General features: G+C 47.9%; 1 protein-coding gene across 1 annotated transcript in view; it reads right to left on the bottom strand.

Moving 5' to 3' along the window:
• Positions 1–8,531, bottom strand: part of LOC116463317 (repulsive guidance molecule A) — a 46,099-nt gene extending 37,568 nt beyond the window's left edge. The window contains exon 1 of the mRNA XM_032146362.2: positions 8,160–8,531. Within this exon, the coding sequence (XP_032002253.1) occupies positions 8,160–8,173 (14 nt within the window). The 5' untranslated portion in view covers positions 8,174–8,531. The remainder of the gene's footprint in view (positions 1–8,159) is intronic.
• Positions 8,532–16,297: the final 7,766 nt, after the last annotated feature.

The raw sequence follows: 16,297 nt of genomic DNA, 5'->3' as shown, positions 1-16,297 counted from the left end.
TTCTGCCTGCAAAACCCAGTACAAAAGCAATAGTATTTACGAACTGCTTAATTGTCAGTGTTAGGATGGAAAGCTTCAAGACACTGCCACTGAATATGGGGAAAGACAGAGACCTGGGATTTGGGGTGGTCCTAACTCCAGCTGTGTGGCACCACACCCTGTCCTATCTTCAGCCCCTCAGCTTCTCCAGAGCAGAATCACAGCCTGGCTGCCCCAGGAGATCTCCAAGCTCCAGAGTCCTGTCTCCAGGGATCCGGTGAATTGATACTGGCTCTGTAACTAACTAGCCTTGCCCACGCCTGATTGTGAGGAGCCATTATGAGGCCTCATCTGTAACACCTCTGCAGTCCCCAAGTGAAAATGTGGCCAAGCACGTAGGAAATGTCATTTGAAGAGTGACATTTTTTATGTTTTAATGTCACCATGAAATTCAGTAATAATCCCCAACAATACTATGGTATACCTGAAACCATACATTTAGCAACCGCCTGAGGTTTGAAAGCAGCTTTTGGGTACACATACACAAGACATACCAGGTTCCCGTAAGAGAGAACAGACCACACAGCGCTTATGTCTCCCCATTCCGGTAAGTTCTTGGGAGAAGAACTGGCTTGGAACCATTTATCCACCAAATGGCAACTGTCTGAACCGACAGTGCGTCTGTGTCTCTCTCTCAACCAACAGAAGGCTGGAGTATTTGGATTAATGAATAATTTAGCGCCAAGCACAAATACCATAGACATTTAGCAATAAGAACAGATAACCAAGTTGTTCATCACATTCAAAACTGTTTAGAATGGCTAAGCAAAGCTGAAATAGAGACAATCCCCAGCTGATGGGAGGTGGGGAAAAGTGCCAATCCAGAAAGAAGAACAAATGTGTCACCTTATGTGACATTCGCTTCCACCATTGTTTTTCTTTCCTAACTTTGTCAAGGCTAAGGGAATTTCTTCACCTTTTTTTTTTTTTTTTTTTTTGAGACGGAGTCTCGCTCTGTCACCCAGGCTGAAGTGCAGTGGTTCGATCTCGGCTCACTGCAAGCTCTGCCTCCCGGGTTCACGCCATTCTCCTGCCTCAGCCTCTCCAAGTAGCTGGGACTACAGGCGCCCGCCACCACGCCCGGCTAAATTTTTGTATTTTTTAGTAGAGATGGGGTTTCACCATGGTCTCGATCTCCTGACCTCGTGATCCACCCGCCTCAGCCTCCCAAAGTCTTCACTTTTATATTACAGAGGCAATATAGCATGCTGGGCTAAGAACATGCAGTCTGAACACAGACTCTCCAGATCTCAGTTATTTCATCTGTAAGATAGGGATATACTTGCAGATCTATCAAAAGATTGTTGTGAGGATTGAATGAGTTAATACAATCATAACCCACTTAGAACAGATGCCTAGCATAGAGTAAGTGTTGGTAAGTAGTTGCCAATATTCATTTTATACCATCAACTATTGTTTGGACTACAATAGTGCCTACTATGTGCCAGATTCAGCTACAGCCTTGTACGTACAGGATCTTGGGGGAGCTCTGCAGAATTCTGCAAGGACTCACGGATAACCTTGACTTCTAGGTGGGTTTTAAGTTCATTTTCAGTTATACTTGAGGCCTGATGAGCACCTACTGGAAAAAACTCCCCCGTGTAACCACAGAGTCGTCATCTTAACTATGCAATGGGCACAGCCATTTCCATTTCACAAACGAGACAGACTCATTTCTAAGTCTTGTCTAAGGACCATAAATACAAGTAGCCGTGCAGAGGCTCAAACCCAGGTCTTGAGATGCCAAGTGCAGTGTTTTTCCCACCAAACTACAGCTGCTTCTCATCTTCACTCATGGTTTATTTATTTCTGTCAGTCCAATAATATGCCCCACATGTAGAATGATGGATCATGCATTAGAAATGGGGATACGTTTAGAGATATACTGTTCTCCAGACATTGACAAAAATATAAAAACGTTTTAAGAAGAGAAAAATTTCCGTGAACAATCTCCCCCATCCATCCTAGAGACCTAAGAAATTGAAATAATTAGATTAGGGAATTTTTTGTCTTTCTTTTGGATGGTAAATGACATTTTTTAGATGACGTATTCATAGAGTACTTACCTAGACTTAGCCTTCGAATGCGAGTTAAATAGATTTACTTAAACACAGGAAGACATTTAGGTAAACCTATCTACAGTATCAATTCATTGGAGTTCTTTCAGTCCACAAGCCACTCACAGCTCATCTCAAGTTTTAAGCCAGATGGGCTTCAGCCTTTAGAGATTGGTCACTGACCCGGAAAGGGAGGGCCCATGCGCCATCTTGACTTGGGTTTGCCTTGCTCTTGTTGCCTCCTGGCCGAGGCTCAGAGGGCGAGTATGTTCTCCCGCAGGCCTGAAGTCAGTAGACCCTGCCAACAGCATCCATTTACTCATGAAGAAGTCAGACACCTGGAGCTTAGGGATCTACTTGCTCAAAATGCTCCTTATCAGAGAAAAATAATAGCAACGTAAAACTCTCATAGCATGGAAGAAGGTGACATTTAGCTTTTTTTGTCATATGATCTTGGGATACCCAAAGACTACAAAACCAAAACCAAGTGTTTTCAGGAAAGCAAGAGAAGCTTTTTTTTTTTTTTTTTTTTTTTTTGAGACAAGGTCTCACTCTGTCATCCAGGCTGGAGTACAATGGCATGGTCATAGCTCACTGCAACCTCCGCTTCCAAGGTTCAAGCGATCCTCCCACCTCAGCCCCTCAAGTAGCTGGGACCACAGGTGCACGCCACCATGCCCGGCTAATTTTTGTATTTTTTAGTAGAGACTGGGTTTCACCATGTTGGCCAGGCTGGTCTCGAACTCCTGAGCTCAAGCAGTTAGCCAACCTCGGCCTCCAAAAGTGCTGGAATTATAAATGTGAGCCACCATGCCCAGCCAAGAGAAGCATTTTGAAATCAGTACTCTGAAATCTGAATGTCAGACTATTTTAGTTGCACTGATTGATATATAACAAAATAAATTAAACTCACAGAAGCCTCATGTTCAGAGGCAAAAATGACCTGCCCAAATTCAGCAGTGAGGGGTTATTAGCAGGGCTGGACCTTTGAGGGAATGCCATCATGAACTTCGTAACGTCTACAGGTAAGCCCAGCCTCTAAGCTTTGCTTCTCTTTTTGCTTTGCTTCCCTTGTATCAATAAATGGGAGCCCATCTGGGAAAATGCAATTGCACAAGAGAATCTATTTATTATTTATACTTTACCTCTTTCCATAAAGGATATTAAACTAAAATGTAAATGAAAGCACATTAGACACCAAAACTTCCAAACAAATGTTAATTATTATTTTCAAGGTACCAATTATTTTGAGGAAACCCTGTAACTTTTTATGGTTCTATGAATGAAATGGGCATTTCATTCTGGCTGTGCTCTGACAACCAGAAAAAAACCTGCGTGGAAGAAGACAGAGTTCCATGGCTATGTTCTTTCAAGGGCAATCTATTCTTCAGGCTGCCACTTGTCAGTGCTGAAAATGCACACTGGCAACACATTTCTAAGTCACCGACAAGACCCCAGCATTTGCCCAGGAGACGTTTTTGAGCAAGCCTCTTTTAGATGAGCATTTGAACAGGCAGAATGGTATTCCTGCAAGGCATCCATCAGCAAGATCTTCTATTCTTACAAGCTTATAAGTGGGTCAGACTTTGATAGAGAGAACCAAACTTTGTGAAAGCACCTCAAACGATCAGATGTCAAGGTTTTTTTTTTTTTTTTTTTTTTGAGATGGAGTCTGGCTGTGTTGCCCAGGCTGGAGTGCAGTGGTGTGATCTTGGTTCACTGCAACCTCCGCCTCCTGGGTTCAAGCGATTCTCCTCTCTCAGCCACCGGAGTAGCTGGGACTACAGTCATGCGCCACCACACCCGGCCAGTTTTTACACTTTTAGTAGAGATGGGGTTTCACCATGTTGACCAGGCTGGTCTCGAACCCCTGACCTCAAGTGATCTGCCCGCCTTGGCCTCCCAAAGTGCTGGGATTACAGGAGTGAGCCACCGTGCCTGGCTATCTCAGGGTTTTTGAATGGACAATCTGGAGAGGAGAGTCACATCATGGTGCAGATCAGCTGAGAAAAGTATAAAAGTCTAATAGGGGAGTGAATCCTAAAGAAGAGTATGCACTGTGGCTGACAATACTAGTAATGTGAGGGATGTGTAGGGGCCTTCAGGGGTAGGTATATGTATGTTGCATGCCTCCACCTAATCTCGTTTAAAGACATCAAAGAGAAAATTCTTCAAAATACCTACAAAGGATAAAAATGGGTTGCATCCATCTTCAAGAAGAAATGTACACTGAGAATAAAATAATGTTACCAAAACTCTTACTGAGAAATTAGGCAGAATATCTCTGTTTCCAAGGACAGAGGGATAGAATATTACCAGGAAACAGAGCAAACTGTTCCTGTCAGCCAGGGCGAGCTGCTACAAAGACCCTGATCTTAGAGTCCATGAAGATGAAAAAATGAACTATAAGGAGAAGCCACAACAGACGGTAACTACTAAACTGTCCTGCCAAGACAGAAGTCAATGAATTTTGGGGCATTTTTGCTCATACCCGCTGATCTCTGTTTTGGCGCACAGAGGACACAGAACCTATCGGAATTGGCCCCCTTTGACCAGATAGTTGACCTCCTTTCTGCCTAATTTTCAGGCTCTGGCAAATCCAGTATTTTGCTTTCTGAAAGTTCTTCATCTTGTAGCACTGCTTTAAACAAGCAGTTGAAAAATGAGAAAGGTAAATCCAACCAGCAATTCTGTAGTCACTCTCTGCATAAACTGTTTGCTACACTTCCATTATTTACTGTAGTAATCTGGATATAATCATTTCATAAGTTGGGTAGGTACATAGTACATTTTTATGTTAGTCAGTTACCAGTGACTTAAAAATTTTTATATGGGGTTATAAAAGACATTTGCATTTATTTTGTCAATTTCTGCCCTAATTTTAAAATGCCTTCTTCTTCCTGCCCTAAGAATGGTAAAGTTTCACACCTCACTAGGCATTCTTGCCTCCTGACCCCTGGGTTCTAACATGATATAGCACTTCTACTCACAGGACAGACCTGGCTAAGAAACTCGGTATCCTTTCAATAGAGTTCATTTGTTCATCTGTCACCAAGGAAACTGACTTCTGCCTGGCCTTGTATGCATACTTGGGTAAGGCAATCCTTAATTTTTTCCACTGCCCTATTCATTGCTCCTTTATAGCTCTGTTGCTAAGAGAAGAGAGGCTGAAACTGAGCAGTCATTTGCTCAAAATAAGAAAAAGAGGAGCCTGTCTTTTGGATAGGCTGGATACCAAACAGGTGGGGAAACCTGGAGCGTCCCTTCTTCAGGTTAAATTTATGTTCAGTTAAGTTTGTTGAATGGCTAAATAATGGAAGCAAAGCCATTCCCTAAAAGAGCCACAGGAACACCACAGACAGTTAAAAGTTAACTAAACTTACCTTTGGGATATTATAAGTCAAGTTCTAGAATAATTACCTGTAAGGAGTAGTGTCATTTCGTTTCACAGAACTAACAGATTCCAATAAGCCTGCACTGCTTTCAGATAATCCTTGTATGTTTTTGCTCAGTTGCACTTGGATACGTCCTGCCTCTTTCCCTGGATGGCAGGCTTCTTGATGGATCGGTGACCATGCCTTCTTTCATGTCTATACTGCATGCTTCAAGGCAGGAACAAATTTTGCAACCATACTTGGTAAAAACAAGCGCTAGAACTTAATTCATTTGGTAGCAAGGTTGTAGGGGGAAAAAAGCACTTTAAACTCACAGAACCCTGGCCATATCCCTTCTGCTTTCTGGCCATCAGTTTCTTTTGAGAAACTGAAAATACCAGCACCTGTTCCTGCCTGCTTCCTGGGAGCAGCAAGCATCCCTGGAAGAATGGCTGAAAAACTCCCTGTCCCAATGTCAGGGATGCTCACTCCCTATTTATTTCATTTTGCAATTGCTCATCTAAGAATTCTTGGGTTTGGCTTCTCACGGGGCTGCTGAAGAGCAAGGGATTGTATTAAAAAGGAGATTCTTGTGCCTTTAGTCCCTATTATTACATACACTGGGAAGCAGCAAGTCATTCCTTGGGGGAGGTTTGTAAAAAGAGAAAGCAGGCAGAGGTTTCTTAGCAAAAGTCAAAGATGCCCTCCTTGAATGAGATGCCAAGCTATTCTAAGACCTCGTCTGTCACAAGTCTCATGATGAAATAAATACCTACCAATGGAGACACAGTTTGAGACAGCATGAGGGGGCAGACCAGCCACCCTCCATTTCATATGTCTACTGGAAAGTGTAAGCACCTGTCTGACACCTGGGAGGGAAATAATGGAAGCAGGGTACTTGAAAAAAGGAGGCTAAGACCTCTTTCACTACCACCACAGCCCAGAGAGTCTCAATGGGGTACTACAGTAGACAACTACACTGCTCTACAAGGGGCCAGAGTGCCCTTCAGAACAGGGTGAACCCAGCTCACCGCTAATATATTATCTGGCCTGGAAGGTGGCAGCAAAAACCAGCCACAGAGAACGTGGAACCCGCCTGGATGTGTGGGTGCCCCACCCAGAGCCTTTGTCTGCAGGACTTGCCATCCAGCCACGTCTGCCCCAGTTGTTAATTGGAGATCATGTCCCTCCCTGTAAAGGGGGCTTGCTTGTCACTTGCTGTGGTAACAGCAAGAAACCCCTTCTTTGTATGTGCAAAAGAAAAAAAAAGGCCAGTTTGGGTACACTATTCTGTTCCCGTATAGATGGGCAGGAGGCCCTCTCCCAGTTCTCCTCCTGCTGCTCTTCGGAGCACAGTTACTCTCTTTTCTAGGGGTCACGGCTCAAAATTCACCCAAGACATCACCTGTTTGTGATGCACAGGAGAAGACAGAGGTTTGTGCATTGGTTTTCAAGATCTCTGCACCAGATGCCTGCGGAAGGGGCATCTTCTTGCAGCAGTTAACATTTTATGTTATGTTTTTGCTGGAAGAGTCTAAAACCAGATGGAGAAGGTGATGGAGCTCCTTTAGGTGACAGCATGCCACTCAACACGACCCGCAATTTCGTCCCCTGAGCTCAATGTGCTGAGCATGGGACGTCGGGGTTCTCCCTGGTACCCTCGATACTCGAGAGAGCTACTGTAGCCTCTAGCCTGGAGGCGAGGGCTGGTTCCTGCCTCTCCACCTCGTGCAGGAGACTACACCCAACTTCGAGAACACCCAACTTCGCAGCCTAAGAGGAATGCACAGCTCACCACTTCCGCTAGATGGCGCTACTTCCCCTACTCCGCCCGCGAGACACCCAATTTATAAAATAAATACAACCCAACACCTCCCAAAACCACACCACATAATAGCAGCTCACAGGCTCCCATTAAAATCTCAATTTGGGAGAACTGAGTCTACCTTCGAGCAAGTCTAATACAATTACATTAATAAAACACAATCCCGAATTGCACCCGAGCGTCCCCCACACTCGCCCTCCCATTAAATACACCTGTCCCCCTTGCCCCGGCTTGTACCCTGGGTCGAGCCGCGGCGCGAGCCGGCGCTGAATCGTCGCCGTGCCCACCCGTCCACTTAGGAACGCCGGGGAGGCTTGGCAATGGGCATCCTCGGCCCTCAATCCAAGGTCCGCACCTTCCCGTACGCCGGCGCGCCGAGGCAAAGGGCCTCCGGGACGCGAGCCCACGCGGTGCACTGCGCCGACATCCCCGAGGCCAGGCAGCTCCGCAGCCGGGCGTCGAGCGGGAGGCGGGGGCCCGGACGGCGCGGGCCAATGGGGGTTCACGGCGGGACAGTCGGGTGGCCGGCTCCGTCCCGGGCTCCGCGAGCCGGGCGGAGGGAGGGAGCTCCCAGCCCGCACACGGTGTAAGGGACGTGTGCCGGGTCTGCCCAACCACGCGCGCTGGCGGCTGCCCGGGGGAGAGTATTTTAGGAAAAAAGAACAAACACTAAACCACAAAAACTTTCCTGCTGCCAACAGCTAAAGCGATCGAGGCGCAGCAAAGCTCCAAATGTGGGCAAGATGGGAGCAAGATGAGACGCGGGGCTAGGGAAGACCAAGGCAGCGCCGTGGCCCCGGCAAGTGTCGGCGGCGCCTCGGAGATGTCAGAGCCGGGTCCGCCCGGCTCCCGACCCGCGCTTACCTTGGCGGCTGCATGAGCCCCTGCGGCCCGCGGGGGGTGGCGCTGGCGGGGCTGCGGGAGAAGAGGGGGTGTCGGGGCGCCGCTCGTCTGCCCCAGGGCAAGGTGGGAGGGGCTCCGCCGGCGCTGGTCCCCGCCGCCCCGGCCGGCTCAGCAGCGGCCCGGGGCGCGCCTCCTGCTCCCGGGCTGCATGCCTGCGAGCGCCTGGAGGAGCCGGCCCGGGAGCGAACGGCCAGTGCTTCCCCGGCCCAGCGGCTCGAGCGGCGCAGCCGGCGCTCGGGAGACAACTGCAGAGTGGGGCGGCCGGGACCAGCCCCCTCCCTGGCCCGGCCCCCGCCCGCCGCCGAGCGCGGCGTCGCGAGGTTCGTTTGCGCGCCGAGGGGAGGGGGCGGGCCGGGCGCCCGGGCCGCGGGCGGGGGGCGCGCGCGGGCGGGGCCGGCAGGGAGGGGCGGGCAGGAGCGGGGTGCGGGCTTGCGTTGCCCCGCCCCGCCGCGGCCCCACCCTCCCGCATCAGCACCGGCTGGGTGGGTGCGGAGTGCGCCAGCGGCCAAGTCAAGATTCCTTGAATGCTCAGGTTAGGGGGCGCGGGCGGCAAGTGCGGCGACTCCCCAGGGCGCCTCCAACTTTCCGAATCCCCCGCAGGGTTGCGGTGGAGCGCACGGCGTCCTTCAGTTAGGAGGTGGTCGAGGGGAGTTCTGAGATTTCTGGAGAAGGCGGTTACATCCAAGACAAATGCTGTTGCGCTCTGCGGAGACGCACCTTTGTTCTATAGAGATTTTGTTGTTAAGACTCTTCTTGAAAAAACTAATACATATGTATTACATGCTAACACACGAATACATTCTTGCGTAGAATTTTACATAACTCAGGAGTGTCTCGAGTGAAAAGACCGTGTCGCACTCCCTCGCACGGCCGCGGCTCCCCCGCGGTAACCTTCGCTCAGGGTGTGCTCCGCCGCGGTTCTCTCCAGTCTCTGCGCTTTTACATGCACACGCACAGATTGCGAGTGGAATCTCCTGGGCTTTTCAAAAGAATGTTTTCAACATTCAGCGCATGCACACAGTGGCGAGAACACGGCCACGTAGGGAGCAGTAAATCCCCAGAGGCTTAGGGAGCCCAGGGAAGGACCCTTGCTGTGAAACAGCAAACAGCCACCCAATCGCCATGTGTGGATCTGAAACCCCAGCTGGAGCGTGAAGTCGGTCTGGTTACACAGCTCAGGCCCAAATTAGCACTGCACGGTTAGAGAGATTTGCCAGTACATTCTAGACAGGGTTATGACCTTCCCCTTCTTACAGAACAAACTGTCTTGAATTTTGATATGATGAGAACTCTGGATTTGCAAAATGAAAAGGTATCGTCCGCATTAAAGCACGATCGTTATTTATGCGTGTGGTCTTGAGAGATGTGGTTTTAACTCAATATTCTCCGTTTTATTTGTCAAGTGTATTTGGATAATCTATAGCTGGGATATAAATAAAATTAAGTGGTTTAGCAGGAAGGGATTGGGTATGGGTTTCTAGAATTAGCTCTGACCTTAGGCAAGTCATCTAGCTCTGCTGGGCCTCAGTTGCCTCATCTATGAATAGTAGGGTGTGTGTGTGTGTGTGTGTGTGTGTGGTCTTCCAGCCCTGACATTCTGTGCCCTGACATTCAGTGAATAACCAATTTCTTCATCTTTCATAGCTCAGCTCCAACATCTTCCCCACCCTCTAGGGAGTCCTCACATCCATGTCTTTACTTCCTAACACTGAGCTCACTCTGTAATTATGCGCTCATTAGAGTGACCTTTCCGTACATGTTGGCCTCTCCCACCATACCATAAGCATCATGAGGGCAGGAACCAGGACTCCTTGGAGTCATCATTGCATTCCTAGCACTTAGTATGGTGCCTGGCACGCTACAAGAATCTCTGAATGACTGTCACCCAGATAATAGATTTCTTACTGTTCTTCCAAATTGCCTGGCATTTTAAAAAGTCTGTAAGTGGAAACGTGTCTTTTTAAGATGAGGCCTTTGGAAGGTAACCAGCAGGGTTTTCCGATGGTGGGGGACAAACAATCCACTGTCTAGATAAGGACGGACAATTCTCAGCTCAACCAAGGGCCGTGGAGGTAGCCAGTAACTGTTTACCTCGATGAGTGCAGCCACTGTGGAGAAGACAACGAATATTAATGCTACTCATTAAGTACTTGATTAAGTTGGAACCCTGCATAGGCAGTTGGAATACACAGAGTGCTCAGATTTAAATGAAGCCATGAGGTGTGTTTAGGGTGCAAATGAACAAACGGACATGCTTTCAACCAACAATCTAGAAACATTCCTAATATAAAGCTCCAGGGTATCCTTTGTCTTTCTTTACTGCAAAGGGCCTGGATTCCTCAATATGAACAGGAAACAGGCTAACCTACGTTCAAGAGTTTAAAAAAAAAAGAAAAAAGGCCATTAAGAAACAAGGGGCGGGGTAAGTGAAAGTCTAAGTCAGTACAAGACTAATATCTGTATTAGTTTCTTTCTTGTCTGATGTGTAGAGTTGCCAAGGGAGAGGTTAAAATCCGGCCTCACATTTATAGGGGAAAACTGGGGTTTCCACCCCTTCTTGGCCACTCTTCCTCTTTTTCCCTTTTGTGAGGGAGGATACGTGCTTGCTGGGCGGTTGCCAGATCCACCTGGATGCCACCTGGTGTGAGAAAGCTCTCCTGGGATGCACCACACTTGGCGCAGGGAAAGCCTGTGCTACTGGGGTGTGGAGCAATTTGCTGTCTCTCTGTTACCAGTGAGGGGTGGTGCCTACTGGGCAAGAGTGCATCCTCGGAACGTGGATTCCTAATGAAATTGACAAAGCAATGTGACAGTGATTTGGCCTTACTTTTCACTCAGGGTTGCCACTGGGGCCATCCCTTTGGATTGGGTGCCCTGCCCATTACATTTTTCTAGAAAAAATCAGGTTCAAAAGTAAAAGGCACCTTAAAGAAAGAGCAAGTCAGCAACTGTCCTCGGAACCTACTGAGGAAGGAATGACTGACTCCCACCCTTGGCTTTAGTGAGCCAAGAGCCAGCAGTAGGTGCTTACTAGGACTTACTTGTTCTGCACAGACCAGAAGAAGCTGTGTTTCCTTCCAGCAGGGATGCCTCCCGGAGGCATTTGTGTCAAGCACTTCCTCCATGTCAGGCACTGGGCTCAACACTGCAGAGGGTGCTGACCTGAGGCACACAGCCTCTGTCCTTAGACTCTTGCAGTCTAGTGGGAGCAAGAAGGAGTAAATAGGCCTTGGTGGCTAGGGTTGAGGGGGCATTGCATAGCAGCTCCATTATCTGTCCTCATCAGCAACCCTCCGCATAGAATTCTAATAGAACACAGCACTTGTGCAAATGCTTCTTAAGGCCGGTCTCTGGCCTTTTCTTCCAGCCAGACTGCAGCTCAGAGGGTCCCAGAGACACTCTGGAGTTGACGCTGCAAGGTAGAAGGGAACAAGAGACAAACGAAATCTAATGTCGTGGGATTTAGGAGACGGATGGGATTATTGCTAGTTGGAAGGACTAGGAAAGTCTTTATGGAAGAGATGTCACTTGAGATGATCACTGATGGCCCATCTGATGGATCTGATTGTAGTGTGTGGTTGATAGGGAAGGGGGGACAGCATCCTGGGCAGGGAAGTCGCCTGCATAGGGGCACGGAGGTGGCAAAAGGTGGGCAAGTTCAATAGGGAGTGTCGAGTCTGGTTGGAATGTGTGCACTGGAGAGACGAGGGAGGACAGGCTGTTGTGATTCTTATGGTTATGAGTCCTTTCTAATTTGGTCTTGAGGTCTGTCAAGAGTGGCCATAAGCCAAGACAGCCACTCTGTGAGAGCCCTGACTGGGAAAAGTTAGGTTTGGGTGTGTGGTTCAGGTGAGACGCAATGAGGAGGTGAATGTAAAATGCATGAAATACAAGAAATATGTTACTTACAGATCCAGGAGAGGTTAGGGGTGCCAACGGGGGGCTGAAGGGGAAGTCTAGAGATTGCAGGGAGCTCAAACAGCTGGGAGAGGAGGGAGTGAGAGAGAGAGAGAGAGAGAGAGACAGAGAGGGAGAAACAGAAAGAGAGAGAACCTGCTGGCTGTGCCTTTATTACGTTCTATGGGCATTATCCCTTAGGCTTTCCTGAGGGGGTTGTGGATTGGCTAGTTTTAAAAAATGTGTGAAGGGGGCAACTTATTAGCATGACTCTGGCATTGGCCGTTAGGTTTTATTGTGAGCAGCAGCTGTGGGAGGTGTTGGGTTCTGGGTTAATGAGATGAGGAACACACTGGCCATATCACACACAGCCACATGAGGAGGAAACGTTTCCTCTAAGCCGAAGGTGGCGGGGTACGGCTGGGTTTCCAACAACGTATGTCAGCCCTAAAAATGGGTGCTGAGGCAGCACATAGGTTAAACAAATGTATGACTCTTCCTCTCATGGTGCTAGTGCCTTGTGTCATTTTTTTTTTTTTTTTTTTTTTTTTTTTTGAGACGGAGTCTCGCTCTGTCACCCAGGCTGGAGTTCAGTGGCGCGATCTCGGCTCACTGCAGGCTCCGCCCCCCCGGGGTTCACGCCATTCTCCTGCCTCAGCCTCCCGAGTAGCTGGGACTACAGGTGCCCACCACCTCGCCCGGCTAATTTTTTGTATTTTTAGTAGAGACAGGGTTTCACCGTGTTAGCCAGGATGGTCTCGATCTCCTGACCTCGTGATCCACCTGCCTCGGCCTCCCAAAGTGCTGGGATTACAGGCTTGAGCCACCGCGCCCGGCCTGCCTTGTGTCATTTTAAAAAATAGAAGCCAGGTGTAGTCTGAGTGGTGGAGATATTGACTGCAAGGGGAATACGATCATTTAACCAGCGAATTAAACATTAGTATAGGGTGGTTATGTTGTTGGAGATTATGAACTGATAATTTAGTAAAGTATATGTAAAGATTAGTGGTATTGTGTGTAACCAAGAGGAATGGTGGCTGTGGGTTGGAGATGCAAGGCAGGGAGTTGTGGTAGAAGACTGGAGGTGGTTAGTAGGAGAGGGCAGCCAGGTGGTCTTCTCCCCAGGAGGTCAAGGGGTTGACTGATATGAGTCAGGTGCCTCCTGGGAAAAGTAATCATCTCTCTTACTTTTCATAACCAGTGCCAGATTTGCCTTTAAAAATGGAAGTATGGGGGTGTACATTTGAGCAGACAGCAAGGAAAATACCAGGATTGTGGGCCAAGCACGCAGCGAGTTCAGGAAGAAAAGCAAAAGTTGCTCTGTGTCCATCGTGTGCCTTAGGAGAGGCAATCCACTGGCAGGCACTGCCGGGTGGAGGTTTCACTGTAAGAGGCGAAGTCATGTCTGGCACAGGACGTGAGGTCGTCTCCAGCATTGATCGGAGTCTTGGGTTGCAGCAATATTATCTGAGGCACTGTCATTTCCAGCAGTGGGATTTTGGGCTAGGGTGATGTTGTCTGGGATGTGGGAATGGAGTCTCTTTTTTGAGTGGGTGTCCCCTGGAATGGATGCTGTAGACCTCTGGATTGTAAACCGGTGAAGGTATCCAAAGCAGTAGTAATAAGATCAGCAGTCAACAGACGTGGGCAGCTCTCGCTGGCAGGGCTTCTGTTTGGTTTGGTTTTGGTGGAAGTTTCATTTTAAGTGGGTTCTGTATCAGATGAGCAGCTGCCTGCCTGTTGGTCTACAGTTAATGAGTTCTGGGAGAGCATGTTCCCTCAATCTTATGGGATAGGGGTAAGATAGAAGATAGAAGATTTATAAAAAGTAGATTAACGCCTGGGGCAAGATAGAGAATTTTAGTGATTTATGTGTTGGACTGGAATTGGAAAAGAGGTTATTTGAAAACATCAATGTGTCTTGGAGTTAAACTGGTTATCAGGGACCTGTCAGGGGCATGAAAGTTCTAGTGAATGCCTTTCTCAGGAGCCCAGCATCATGGTATATTCTAAGAAGTAAAATGTGTTTTGGTTACTACCAGGGATGTCTGTAACTTTGAAGGGAATAAAAAGTGTTCTGGAAAGGCCTTATAGTGTGGCCTTGGCATATGTGGAAGTGTGTGATTTTGATATCTTTTGGATATCTGTGAGGCAAAAATATCCCAGAGCTCCTTACCTTGAAGGGGACAATTTCTAGAGAATGACCTGATAGTTTCTAATCAATTTGCCCATTTGTTGGCCAGGGCATCCAGGGCCAAGATGACTGCCTGAAGCTTGGCCAAGTCTATTTCTTGGGTCCCATCCTTTATCAGGGACATCTTAGCTAAGGGATAGGAAGCAGTAACATTCCACCACGTTCCACCACATAGGATGGTCAGCAGTGCCATCTGTACAGTCTACAAACTCCCATTACTGTTCACTCAGGGAATCTCATGAGCTTTCAGGTAGCCAAGGGCTCTATAAAAGAGGTGACCTCTTCCAACACTCTGGCATATGGAAAGGGGCTGAGAACAAGGAAGGCACCCCCTCCTGTAGGTGGAATATGCCAGGGGGCCCAGGTTTTGATCCGTCCTGTCTTAGGGAGGCCATTATAGCTGTGCTGAGCTGGTGGGGGTACAGTTTCCATGACCCACAGCATAACGGGAAGTTGGGAATGCAGAGTCACAGGCTCAGGGACTGTGAGAGACTCTGTTTGCAGGAGAACCCAGAGGGTAGCCAGCAGTTGGCTGTTTTAGTGGAACATAGGACAAGGCCAAGAGGGGCAATTTTTGCTATCAGAAGTTGTGGGGCAACAAATGGCCATCATAAGTGGTCCATAGACACCATGAGGCATGAGAAGAGGTTGCCAAAGCCTTTTATTTTTTATTTTATTATTATTATTTTTTGAGACAGAGTCTCACTCTGTCACCCAGGCTGGAGTGCAGTGGCACAGTCTCAGCTCACTGCAACCTCTGCCTCCTGAGTTCAAGCGATTCTCCTGCCTCAGCTTCCCCAGTAGCTGGGATTACACGTGCCCGCCACCATGCCTGCCTAATTTTTTTTTTTGTATTTTTAGTAGAGATGGGGTTTCACTAGATTGGCCAGGCTGGTCTTGAACTCCTGACCTCAGGTGATCTGCCCACCTCGGCCTCCCAAAGTGTTAGGATTACAGGTGTGAGTCACCACATCCAGCCTACCTTTTATTTTTGAAGGTACTAATGAGAGTGCCTGTTGATTTTAATTTATAAGTAAAATTTATAAATGAGGAATATGTTGCCACCAGAACCTCGAAAGTGCTAAGAGATACTGGGCTTACACGTCCTTACAAGGGTGTCAAATGAGCCTTCTTGGAGGAGGGTCTCCTCAATATAATGTCATGCCTGTGCTCCCAGAGAAGGTGGATGTCCTTAAGATCCTGTCTTCAGAGACTGTGTGTGATGACAAAGCCCTTGAGGTGCCCTGTGGGTAGCCTGGAAAATGTGTGTTGTGCCCTTTTGGAGGTGGAGGCAAACTGCATCTGAGAGGCTGTTGAAATAGGACCAGAAGTGAACATATTAGCCAAATGTCTAAGAGCTCACTATTCACCAGTCATTGACTAGAATTAGGCGTAGTATTGGGAATCGGGTATGGAGGCCGTAATGAATAGGAACATGGTGTAAAGTTTGTAGTAATCCACTATGAGGCACCCTTAATTTTTTCTACATTTAAGAACAGGCAAAAATGGCTGTCAAATGGAGGAACAGTGGAGATCATTACCCTTTTATTGATTAGGCTGTATATAGTAAGTTTGAATCCTTGAAGATCCTGATTTAACTTACATTAGGCCTTTGTGAATTGACCATCTTAACTGGAGGTTCATGGGATTTTATTTTATCAAGCCAATTTGTAAGTGCCAAAATGTTACTTTAATTTACAATTATTATTATTATTTTTTTGAGACAGAGTCTTGCTCTGTCACCCAGGCTGGAGTGCAGTGGCATGATCACGGCTCACTGCAGCCTCAACTTCCTGGGCTCAAGTGATCTTCCCACCTTAGCCTGGGTAGCTGGGGTACAGGAATGCGCGACCATGCCTGGCTGATTTTTGTATCTTTGGTAGGGATGGAGTTTTGCCATGTTGCCCAGACTGGTCTTGAAATCTTGGGCTCAAGCGATCCTCCCACCTTGGCCTCCCAAAGTGCTGGGATTACACGCATGAGCCGCCATGCCGGCTTAATTTATTAT

This window comes from Hylobates moloch, unplaced genomic scaffold (assembly GCF_009828535.3).
Source record: "Hylobates moloch isolate HMO894 unplaced genomic scaffold, HMol_V3 SCAFFOLD_33, whole genome shotgun sequence".
Lineage (NCBI taxonomy): Eukaryota > Metazoa > Chordata > Mammalia > Primates > Hylobatidae > Hylobates > Hylobates moloch.
Note: the sequence above shows the minus strand (reverse complement) of the source record. Positions and strands in the feature narration are given on the sequence as shown.